General features: G+C 35.1%; 1 protein-coding gene across 1 annotated transcript in view; it reads left to right on the top strand.

Moving 5' to 3' along the window:
* Positions 1 to 12,611, top strand: part of LOC127652253 (integrin alpha-3-like) — a 60,893-nt gene that overhangs the window by 43,492 nt on the left and 4,790 nt on the right. The window contains exons 13-22 of the mRNA XM_052138388.1: positions 2,241 to 2,390; positions 2,518 to 2,615; positions 4,231 to 4,399; positions 4,579 to 4,653; positions 6,567 to 6,646; positions 6,970 to 7,047; positions 8,185 to 8,287; positions 8,415 to 8,591; positions 11,232 to 11,351; positions 11,733 to 11,846. Coding sequence (XP_051994348.1) covers positions 2,241 to 2,390; positions 2,518 to 2,615; positions 4,231 to 4,399; positions 4,579 to 4,653; positions 6,567 to 6,646; positions 6,970 to 7,047; positions 8,185 to 8,287; positions 8,415 to 8,591; positions 11,232 to 11,351; positions 11,733 to 11,846 — 1,164 coding nt within the window. The remainder of the gene's footprint in view (positions 1 to 2,240; positions 2,391 to 2,517; positions 2,616 to 4,230; positions 4,400 to 4,578; positions 4,654 to 6,566; positions 6,647 to 6,969; positions 7,048 to 8,184; positions 8,288 to 8,414; positions 8,592 to 11,231; positions 11,352 to 11,732; positions 11,847 to 12,611) is intronic.

Here is a 12,611-nt window from a genome sequence, read left to right as displayed (position 1 = left end):
GTTGGAAAAGAAAAAAAAAATTTCCGAATGAAACTACTATCCTGAAATTCTTTCACAAACCCATGCACATAGCAACGGGAGAGTTTATTCGTGATAAGAAGCCAACAAACAAAATGAAAGACGAGCTCGCACCCATAATTAGAAAATAATGAAGAGGCAGCGGTTCGGGAGATGTTGGTGATGTTTTCATTTAATTATTTTTTTCTTCCCCCCTCCTCCCCATGATGCCATTCTCTACTCTTGAGCACTCTCCATTTCATTGGCTTTTATCATTGCTGATCACTCGTTTGTCAGGATAGTGTGCACGCCTGATGATAAAGGTTTTATCTTTTACTCACAGAGGAAACTGATAGAACAGTGCATACGGGACGCTTGATACATTTCTGGACCAGCAACTTCCATTTGTGCTTAAAAATTAAAATAAATAGCATGGCATAGATTAATTTTAAATAATAATTAAATACTATTAAATGATTTATAATACTTAAACAAAAATAATAATATAATCAGTTGTAGTAATAGTATTCAGTGTGGTTTGATGGAGAAGCAATATTTTTTTTTGTGCTTTTTAAGATATTTTTTTAAGGTTCTAAAGAAAGAAACCAAAAAACTGAGATACTCTCTTAAACTATAGAACCATTTATTTAATCTTGTGAATGTTCCATGTTTTGTTCACAGCTCATACTGAATGTAAAAGGCCAGTTTATGTAATGTGACTCGTTCTGATATTTAAAACAAAAAAAATAATTTTGAAGAATTTGAAAAAAGAAAGATATTGAAGGACATGTTGATGCATCGAGAATCGTTTTATAATTGAAACGATATCCTTTGAATCGTAATCGAATTGAATTGTGAGGCCAATGAAGATTCACACCTCTATTGAATAGTATATGACTGGTTCACAAGCAATCCATGCTGATATGAGCCAAAAAAAACATTCGATCCACACTGAAATATGATGAAGACACATCCACATTACGCACACACATGTAGTCCAAAGCATGGTGTGAACTAGATGCACACACACATACAGTATCACATCACCGGAAACATATCAAAACGGTCAAAGACATCCATATAGCATATGTTATAAACCAACAACTAAAAATAGCGCAGATGGGCGAAAGAATGTGTCCATGACACATTTTTGTGCTCGAAACAACGAGAGGCAGAGCAGCTGAATTAAAGTGTGTTAATGATAATCTACTGTTGAAGTACTGCTCATATTTGGTATATTGTGATACTCTGTTGATGATTGTAAGCGATTTTGTCTCCCATACCTGTTTGTGTGAGCTGATAAGAGCACATACATTTCAAAATAAAAGTCCCTGGTGTATTTTGGGCTTGTTTATAGTTAAAAGTCCCTTGTTATGCATACAGACTTATGTTTTTCTAGTTTTTATTGGTATTTAAGTAGCACAATAATCTACATGTGGGACTTCATTCAATTTGGACTCTTTTGTAGCCTCAGTAAGGAAAGACTAAGAGCATCTTTTAGCACACTCAATGTATCGATTATAAAAACTATTGGTCAATTAATCAGTAACTTTCTTCCAACACCTTATTATCAGAAAAATGCTATATTTGCCAACCTCTTCTTTGTATGAATTGGTACATAAACCTATTTTAATATGATATTATTAAATGTAATGATAAAACTGGAAAACTAAATATCTTTTTAATTTTTTTTCAGATTCCATTTTGTTTTATGAAAAACAGTGTTACAAGTTCCACATCCTTGTTAAATGTTGGTCCAGTCTGTAAAATTAACTGTGATTTATTTTGAGATTGTCTAGGTTTGTCTGGTATGGACATACAGAATTAATTTTATTTGTTCAAGTCTTAAAAAAGGTCTTTAAAAGTCTTTAATATGATTTTTTTTAAAAAACAACAACAACTGTGCAGCAAACCTGAATGTATAATTTTGTGTTCCACGAACAAAAAAAAAAACCAGCATACTGGTTTGGAACAACAAGAAGATAGTAAATAATGACACAATTTTTGGTAGCGCTATTCCTTTAAATTTTGGTCTATTCCTCACCAACAATTTAAACTCTTATTTATTACATAACAGTCATTATTCTTATTGAAGTACCTGGTTTTCTGTAAAGCTTCTTTTAAACTATGTGTATTGTGAAAAGCGCTATACAAATTAAAATGATTTGATTTCACTTATTTTAAATATATAACAGCTATAACTGTGATATGATGTTCATTGTCTCTGTATTTGAATCCCACAGTCCAAGACAATCCAAGATAAGGTGTCCCCAATAGTTTTCTTGTTTAGTGTGTCATTGGTGGAGCCTTCTCCCTCAGGCAAGCAGTCGGTGGAGGATCTCAGTGCTTTTCCTGTCATTAGCCAGGGAGACACTCTGATGGTCAAAAAAGAGGTGCCTTAGACAGCATACTTCACTTTGCCTGAACACAAATAGTGTTTTATTGGAAACATAATGTCTGTTCTGGGCAACCTGGTCACGTTTTCATTTATATACCTGTAAATGCCATCTCATTCTTTAGATTCACATTCAGAAAGCCTGTGGATCAGATAACAAGTGTGAGAGCAACCTTCAAATGACGGCAATATTCACAGATGAGCAGAACAGACCTTTTCCAATGTAAGTCACGTAGGCTGAGTATCACTCTGTATATGAAAGGAGAAATATGATTCCATGCTTTAAAATTTTATAGACTTAATATCTCATATCATGCATCAAAGAAAGATTGTAGCCAGTCAGATCCTCATCTTTACTAGGCGATTGCGGTTGGGGGGGTCTTCTCATTTTTTTCATTTTGTTGTATCATTAAACATTAATAGACATCCAAATTAAATAGACCACACTGATTAAAAAAAAACTGTCAGAATGGGTAATAGGGTTGCAAATTTAGAGTAAGGGCTTGCTAGTTTGGGAACAAATGTTGATTTATAGTTATTGATAAACTTATATTTCCTAAAAATTAAAGATGAAAAAGCTCTACCAATTTAGGGTGCAAAGATCCATGGGCATTAACAACCTCAAGAGAAAAATTATCTGCTTTTTTTATTACATTTTTATTTTATGTACTGACTTATACAATTAAATAAAATGACAATAAAGTTGCAAAAGGAGTGTGGGTCATTTTTCAAATCCAAAAATATTTGTTAGGTAATTTTCTTAGAATTATTTGGGTTTCGATAACAGGGTTCCATGTCGAGCTTGAGGAAAGCATTTAATACAATAGGGCAAAGTCAAGTGGTAACAGGATTGCACACAGGGTGTGACAGCTAAATTTGATATTTTTGTAATTAAAATTAGTTATGTAATAATTTAACAAAATAATGTCATTTTGATAACACTTTACATTAAGGTTCCATTCTTTAACATTTGTAAATGCATTAAGTATCATGAATTTACTATGAACAATATATTTGTACATAACTTATTGGGTGATCACTAGAGGTCAACTGATAAAGCGGTTTTATCAATTAATCAGTGGCTGTAGTTGCTTTTTGGAGCTATCGGTTTTCGGCAGAAATCAACGTCAATAGTTGCTGATAGGTTTTTTTATTATTATTATTCTGTGCTCCTCTGGTACTTATTGTTCATTCAGTATTTATAGCTTATATGACAATGTTTTCTTAATTGTGTTTCTATCATAATACATTGTTTATGATTGTAAGAGTGGTGGTGGTGTAGTGGTCTAAGCACATAATCTGGTAATCAGAAGGAGACTGGTTCGAGCCCCACAGCCACCACCATTGTGTCCTTGAGCAAGGCACTTAACTCCAGGTTGCTCCAGGGGGATTGTCCCTGTAATAAGGGCTCTGTATGTCGCTTTGGATAAAAGCGTCTGCCAAATGCATAAATGTAAATGTAAATGTAAGAGTCCATGCTTTGTTTCCCTTATGTGATTGTTTGAGCTTGAAACTCGCTTATAGTTTAAATTCCTGCATACTGTACCAAATCTTCGTTATTTTTGTGGTTTTGGTTGTACAATAACTACATCTAGACTTTTAATACTATTAATCAGTTATTTGCCTTTTCCATCACCTTAGTTATTGGTATCGGCAAAAATCCACTATTGGTTGACCTCTAGTGTTTACACAGAAATTTGATTGGCTTAAAACTAGCTACTTGTCATGCCAGGTAAATGTTATGTTAGAGAATAGTTCATCTAGCATATCTAAAAGTTCTCACAACAAAAAACTTTAAAAACTCTTTTAATAGACATTCCGTTTTGGTGTTTCTACAGGCAGAATGGCCGCCAGATATTCAACTACACTTTTGATACAAAGAAGCTACGATTGGTGGTAACTGTATCCAATATCCCGTCAGAGGGCAGGATCGCAGAAGATGCTTACAGTGCTCTACTAAATGTCACCTTTCCCACCTCACTTAGCTTCTCCAGCCTGAGCCCCAAGGTGAGAGCCAGAGGGTTTAGATCATGAGAGCTCCTCATAAGTGATAGATCAGTTCCTCCTACCTTTTTTAATAGTTCCTCACACAGAACATAACAGGTTCTCATGTATCACTCTATATTATTATGCAAATCTGGATCTTGATTTTTATCTCAGTTAATGTTTTTTTTGTTTTCTTGCAGAACTTGAGTGCTGAATTGTCAGATGAGTCTTTTCTTCAATGTATGCTGGGGGACCCTTTCAAAAGCAATCAAAGGGTAGGGCCTCATTGGTACCAGTAAATATTAGCTCACATTTACCTTGGAATTTAAGTGTAGAGATATTTTAAAGGATAGTTCCCCCAAACATTATTTTCATTTTGGGGTGAAGTATTCTTTTAATAGCAGTTACAGAACTAAATTGTAATGCACTATGGCCACAGCAAGGCACTTTTGGACACTTAAGTCAAATTTAATATTATTTTTATTGTATTAGATCAATGGTTCTTAACCAGAAGGCCTCAGTTAACTTCAAAGGGAGCCTTAAAATTACTAAAAATACATTTATAAGTTATTTTATAATAATCTTAATCACCAAAATGGCAGAAAACCTTTAAACATTAAGGGGTTATAACACATAAACTGACATAATTTTTCTTATTTTACATCAAAAACTTCTATATCTCTAAAATAAATGTCAATACATTGAGTTGATATTTTGCTATTTAATGCAAAAACATTCATAAACCTTTCTTGTGTGGCTCAGGTGTCCAAATACTTTTTGGGCTAGCTGTATGCAAAATTAGATGGGCATTTGTGGCAGGGCGGAGGGCGGGGCCGGGTCGTGATTATACACACCCGGTCCCTTATCAGGCTAATTAAGCCTCCGATAGGGATAAAGGCTGATTGCGGGCAGTGGTGCGGGAGAGAGAGATCGTTTACGGACTTGTCCATCATGTGTGTAAAGCAGTTCAATGGAAAGGAGGAGGTGAGAACCGGCTTGACAATGTAAATAATATTTTAATTGGTAAACTGAAACAAAAGACAAACACACACATGACGGACATGCCCGTAAACGATCTCTCTCTCCCGCACTACCGCCCGCAATCGGCCTTTATCCCTCTCGGAGGCTTAATTAGCCTGATAAGGGACCGGGTGTGTATAATCACGACCCGGCCACACCCTCCGCCCTGCCACAGCATTCTTTAGGATTATTGAGACAGGAGTTGTAATAGGATGTGAATTGAATCTCAAATGCTGTAAAAAATACATTGGAATAGGTGTAATTAATTATGTTGGCTTGAAAAAGACTGGTCTACTATTTAAACATATTATTATTATTTAGCATGTTAGCAACGGCTAGCTAAGTGCTAAAACATGCTAGCAACATGCTAAAAATGCTTGCGATGTGCTAAAATGTGATAGCAATGCCTAGCTGAGTGCTTAAACATGTTCCCAACATGCTACAAATGCTTGCAATGCTTAGCTAAGTGTTAAAACATACTAGGAACATGCTAGCAACATGCTAAAATATGCTAGCAATGCCTAGCTAGGTGTTAATTCATGCTAGCAACATGCTAAAACATGTGAGCAATGCCTAGCTAAGTGCTAAAACATGCAAGCAACATGCTCAAGTGTGGTAGCAACAACAAGATTCATTCTAAAACTTACTAGCAACATGTTAAAGCGTGATAGAAATTATTAGTTAAGTGCTAATACATGCTAGCTACATGTTAAAACATGATAACAGTGCTTACCTAAGTGTTAAAACATGCTAGCAACACCTAGCTAAGTGTTAAAACATACTCACTAAGTGTTAAAACATGCTAAAGATGTCTAGCTAAGTGTTAAAACATACTAGGAACATGTTAGCAATATAGTAAAACATGCTAGCAATACCTAGCTAGGTGCTAATACATGCTAGCAACATGCTAAAACATGTTAACAATGCCTAGCTAAGTATTAAAACATTTTATCTATCTATCTATCTATCTATCTATCTATCTATCTATCTATCTATCTATCTATCTATCTATCTATCTATCTATCTAAACTATTTAAACTATTTAAACTATTTAAACTTTCAGACCAGGCTTTTTCAAGACAACCTAAAGGTTGTCCATAAACGTTTTAATCTAGTTTAAAGATGGATTAAGTCTTAATTTTGTTGTGGTCACTTCTATCTTTCACAGATGGAGATTGATATCACCTTTGAAACATCAGGAATCACAATAGATATGCAAGAGATTCAGATTGATCTGCAAATCACAACGTATGAGAAAACATTTTTTTTCTTTTCAGATTCAATAGAACATTTTGCGTTGAGCTGTTTTGCAGTAAATGAGCTCACAAAAAAATCTATATCTGTCCTAAAAACACAATCTCTAGAGCTCAATATTATTAACTCCCCAACTTACACATGAATCCACTGGAAAAACAGTGAAAGATAAATTCAGCGTTAACTCCTTTCATATAGAGTTTATATGTGTTTATGTGAAGGAAAGCCTGGTTGCCTTAACTGCTACAAAAGAGGCATGATCATAAGGTATGATTCAGATTTGGACGCTGGCTGATTATTTCATCTGCTCTTCTCAGGCGGAGTGATCAGAATGATCTATGGCCCCTGACGAGAGTGCTGGTGGTGGAGTACATCCTACAGCCCAGCTTGCGTGTGTGAGTTATGCAGCATTATTCTATCCTTAGAGCATTTCAGTGTATTTATTCTGCCTTCCTGCTTTTCAAAGTGATGTCAACAATGACTCATGTTACCTCATTTCATCCAGGCATTTCATACTTTTTGGCTGACAAAAGTCTTATTTTATGTTATACATATACAGCAGCCCCCAAAAGTATTTGGAGACTTAGAATGTGAGAATTTTGATGTATTTGCATTATAATTCAAAGTATCAAACCAAGTGGCATTTATTTTAAAGAAAAAGAAAAGGCAAAAACACACTGGTTAGTTTATTTGACCCCTGTGTGAATTGAGCGGACCTGACGTCATACGTTCAAGACTTCATGCATTCACTGAAATCATCTTGACATCAGTTGGTTAAATGCAAAGCAAAAAAAGATGAAAACATTAGGTCTGGACATTTTTTTCCCCCAGATATGTATGATTTTCTTTCGTCTGCAAAGCACAAAGATTTTAAAAGAATATTTCAGCTCTGCTGGTCCATTCAATGCAAGTGAATAGTGGCCAGAAATGTGAAGCTCCAAAAAGCATAACAAGGCAGCATAAAAGTATTCTATAAGACTTCAGTGGTTAAACCTGTATATGTGATATGATAGATGTGGGTGAGAAACAGATCAATATTTATGGCCTTTTTTCTATTAATATCCATTTTTACTTTCATATTTATTTCTTTTGTTTTTGGCAAAATGCATTTTTCATGCATATCACCTCCTTCTGGCAGGAAGGATATATAGTAAAAAAGGACTTGATCTGTTTCTCACCCACGCATATTATATCGCTTTGGAAGACACAGGTTTAACCACTGGAGTCTTATAGATTACTTTTATGTTGCCTTTAAGTAATTTTTACAGTTTCAAAGTTCTGGCCACTATTCACTTGCATTGTATGGACCTACAGAGCTGAAATGTTCTTCTAAAAATATTTGTTTGTTTTCTGCAGAAGAAAGAAAGTCATACACATCTGAGATGGCATGAGGGTACATAAATTATGAGAGAATTTCTGTTTTTGTGTGAACTATCCCTTTAAGTGTCCAACAGTTTCCAACTAGCTTTTGTAGCCACTGTATTAATATGCATATATATATATATATATACTTTATTTGACACTTTATTTAGACTTCACTCTAAGTTTGAGACAGAATGCAGTGGGAAAGTAGTAGGAGAATCAGCCATGAAATCCACTAGTGATATCGGAAGCCCAGTGGAATTCAACTTCACGGTTAGACCAATTTGTTATAGATAAGTATTTGTTAAACAAAAAATTGTGCAATTTAAGTTGTTTTCTAATTGGATCACAGTTACTCAGTATAGTTACATTTTGTATGTGTTCTTTAATTTTTCTGCAGGTGGACGTTCCTGGAAAACCTCTGGGAAATCTGAGTTTTCTAGAAGTAGTCTTTCAATGGCCTTATGAAGTGTCTAATGGGAAGTGGCTACTTTATTTGTCAGAGATTCAAATGACAGGAACCTCCAAGTCATTCTGTGTCCCTGAAAAGAACATAATAAATCCCCTCAATCTAACGGTAAGTCACTGGATGTATGATAACCATTTTTTCACAGAAATGGTGCTTGTACTCAAGACAGAACTGCAAACTGCTGTCAGATCTGGCCCGTGTCTCTACTAATACCTGAGCGATGATTTAACTGACTGTGTTACTACATGACCTGCCCATAAACAAACGTAGTGTATTACAGTCTGTTTAAAAGTGTTACAAGTTTTGAGAACATGTATTTTCATCCAAAGTAATTTGATTCAGTGTCTTTATGCAATCACAAGCAGTACTTGATGGAAAAGTCAAGTGAACAATTGCACAGAAAACAAACATGAAATCAGTGAACAATGTGTAGAGAGTACAGCACAGAAATCCTCATCACAGAGTATTACACAGACATAACCAAGGAAACCAAGCAGAATATGCAGCTATGCTCATGGATTTCCACTTCACTTTCTACGACTTGCCTCAATTAAAACTCTGAATATCTTTAAAGCTGAACTGTGTAAGATTCTTTGGTTACAAATGAACAAATTGCCATTATTGATTGAGTACATAAACAATCAGTGTTCAAAACAATGTCCTTACCTTACCCCGATTCACTGCGGTTAGCCTATAAAAATTATTTGTATTTTGAGCTGTCGGGTTCGTTTTGGCATGAAATCGCTGGCTTATGACATTCATCCTTGCGTCATTATGTCATGTCCGCACACACAGGTATGTAGTACCACTGTCTCATGTTCCGGCTGGAGAAACTAACTACGCTGTTCATCTCAGTTCAGTAACTCTTACAGAGTTCAGGACAGCATTGTTGCAGTCTAGATGGATGTTTATCTGTTATCCATTTGGTGAAGTTGTTTATCTGCTATAGTGCTTGAATATGTTTTCTGGTAGGGTTGTTGAAGCTTATATTGCTTGTCATGCTTGTATGAATTGAACATTACTCGTGTGTTAACGGATCGCAATGTATCTACATTGTCCGGTGAAGTTACTGTTACATGTTTAATATGTATTATTTTTTTACATATATTGTATCCCCATCATTATTGTTTTATGTTTTTAGATCACAGTTTTATTGTGTGCATTGCATAGACATGCTATTTATTGTAGTAACTGAGGTTTGATAATATAATATAATAGTAATAAAGTCTTCTGTTGAACTTGTATCAGCCTTATCACGAGTTTAACCACTTACATTGAAAATTGCAGAACAATTCAAACATTAATAGTAGATAAAACACTTGAATAATCATATTAAAATATACTGGTTGAGAGTCTGAGGAGAGTCCCCTGTTCTCTATTTAAAAGTGCTTTAGTTTCAGAAAAGCATTTTAAGAGTAAAATTCATTCAAATATGTAAATAAGAGCATTGTTTATCCTCATCAAAGCAAGTAATAATTCTGTTTCAAATGTTTAATCATTTAACATAATATCAACATGAAAATAGCACGTTATGACTCCATAATGTGACTTTTATGGCTCAAATTGGGATATTCATCCACCAGAAGAGAACTGATGTAATGTATTCTTCCGCAAACTGCTTGCAATTTTATGTTTCAACCTCGGATGTCGCTAGAGAGCACAAAGTTACGTAGTGCAGCTTTAAAGATTTGATGTCATTAACCTGGCAAACATGGACAAATCTGGTGATTATTTCGCCTTCAAAGCACTTATTGCATCAACGTGGAACCTTGTTAACACGATTCTGTTTCAGGCTGACTGAAAAGTCTTGTGTGCTTCTACTCGCAAAAGTTCCATCAAACCAGCCAATCAGATTTGCACTGAGTAGTTCTAGAAAGCGTTTTCCTATTTTGTGTACTATGTGCACAGGGTTGGGGAGTAACTGAATACATGTAATGGGATTACATATTTAAAATTCAAAATATAAGTAACTGTATTCCACTACAGTTACAGTTTAAATCATTGGTAATTAGAATACAGTTACATTCAAAAAGTATTTTGATTACTGAAGAGATCACTTTGAATTTTATTTTCATTTGTTTCATTTAATATTTAGTCATTTTAGATGGAAAACATTTATACATATAAATGATTCAATCCAAAATGCATTTGAACAGTGGTGAAACACTTTCTTATGATGTGTTACATTCATACGAGCAGACACAGAAGTAAGTTTGAAGTAAGTTTGGAGCAGAAGTTTGTATTCTGTAAGTGAAATACATTTAAAAAGTAACCCCCCCCAACCCTGTATGTGCATCAGACGGTTAGTGCACAGATTGTTGGCGGTCCACGGGCGTGCCGTCTGAGACTGAGGCTAAGCAGAATCGAGCACATGCTGGGACTGTGAGTGCCACATTTCCCAGAACTTGATTACACATAGCTCACACTGCTATTTTCCATCCCCTAATATGAAATGGAGGTCATTGCTTCTCACACTGAGTTAGTCTGTCTTTCTGTTCCTATAAGTCATTGTGATTTGTCCTTAGGAAGAGTAGATATTGTACAAATAAACCCACAACTCAAAAAAGAACTTGGGAATTAGCTATGAAAGAACATCAAGTATATAACACCATTTCTACACGTTAAAGGTGATTCATGCTTATTAATATAATATAGGATATAAGTCAACTGATGAAATTGAATCTAATTATCATGCACTAAATATAATGCACTTGTTAATGCAATGCATGTGTTGCCTCCTGTGGATAGGTGTCGGAGCATAAATCTGGGAGTAGGAGGAAGAGGAGAGATGATGCCTCAGTTGAGTCTGAATATGCCAAGCCACAGGCCTCCCTGAACTCACGGGATGTCAGGAAAACTGTCAAACTAGTAAGTGTATCAGTCTCCCTGAACCATTGTTTAGTTGCTAGGCAACTAGATGATACTGGCATGTCATATCTTCACTGATAGTTTACGTGATCTAGAATACAACATAGAGTACCCTGCTGAAAAATCCCCCCCACTTAAACCAACCTAATCTGGTTTGATGGTCTAAGCTGCTTTAAGGTTGTCTTAGCTGGTTTATTCTGGTCTCCCAGCCTGGCCGAGCTGGTCCTAGCTGGTTTAAGATGGTCTTATCAGGTTTAGTTTGGTATCCTAGCCTGACCAACCTGGTCTTAGCTGGTTTAAGATGACAAGAAAAAATTTAAAATAATAAAAAATGACAAAAAAGTGTTTTTGCTGTAACTCCCCATTCTCTCTCAATATCAGGACTGCACCACAGGCACTGCCCTCTGTCAAACCTTTACATGCCCCTTGCTAGGCATGGGCACCTCAGCCACACTCGTTGTCAGAGCGCGTTTATGGAACAGCACAATTATTGAGGTTAGTGCTCAGTTTTTATTGGAAACTTCACCATCTTAGCTCATTACTGCAGACTTGTGAGAACCTTGTCAAATATCAGACTCTCAATGACAAATCCAACAGCTCTCTAGCTTTTAAAATGCTTGGCTTAAATGAATAGTTCACCCAAAAAATGCAAATTCTGTCATCATTTACTCACCCTTATGTTGTTCCAAACATGTATGTCTTTCTTTTTTTCTATGGAACTCAAAAGAAGATGTTTATTACTATTTTGAAAAAAAGCACCAAAAAGTAGTCTATAAAAATCTTTATTATTATTATTATTATTATTATTATTATTATTATTATTATTATTATTTTCCAAATCTTCTCAAGAGCTACAGTGGAGGGGAAGAATTTCAGTGATTTTAAGTTTGGTCTGTTCCTCACACAAAGCTATTGTATGACTAAAATCCAACACTTCAGTTTATAATGCCAGTCTTTCAGTGTATGCCATATTAAAATTAATTATCATTTATTGGCTAAAAGTTGATATTACAGTGGACCTGTAAAGTATTTGGGTACTTAAGTCATGCTTAAAAATGTCTGAATGTCATTTCATTCGATAACAAAATATAGGCAAATGGCATCTTTTTAGTGGATGTATGAAGTTCTCTTCAAATTCCCCCAGGTGCCCTAACAGAGGAACCACAAGTGTAGTTAATCAAATTATTGGACCTAACTAACTGTTTTTGTGTAATGTTTTGCTTGAAAAGTGTGCTTATGCTATATTTCTTTAAAATAAAT

The sequence above is a fragment of the Xyrauchen texanus genome, chromosome 12, assembly GCF_025860055.1.
Source record: "Xyrauchen texanus isolate HMW12.3.18 chromosome 12, RBS_HiC_50CHRs, whole genome shotgun sequence".
NCBI classification, from domain to species: Eukaryota; Metazoa; Chordata; class Actinopteri; order Cypriniformes; family Catostomidae; genus Xyrauchen; species Xyrauchen texanus.
Note: the sequence above shows the minus strand (reverse complement) of the source record. Positions and strands in the feature narration are given on the sequence as shown.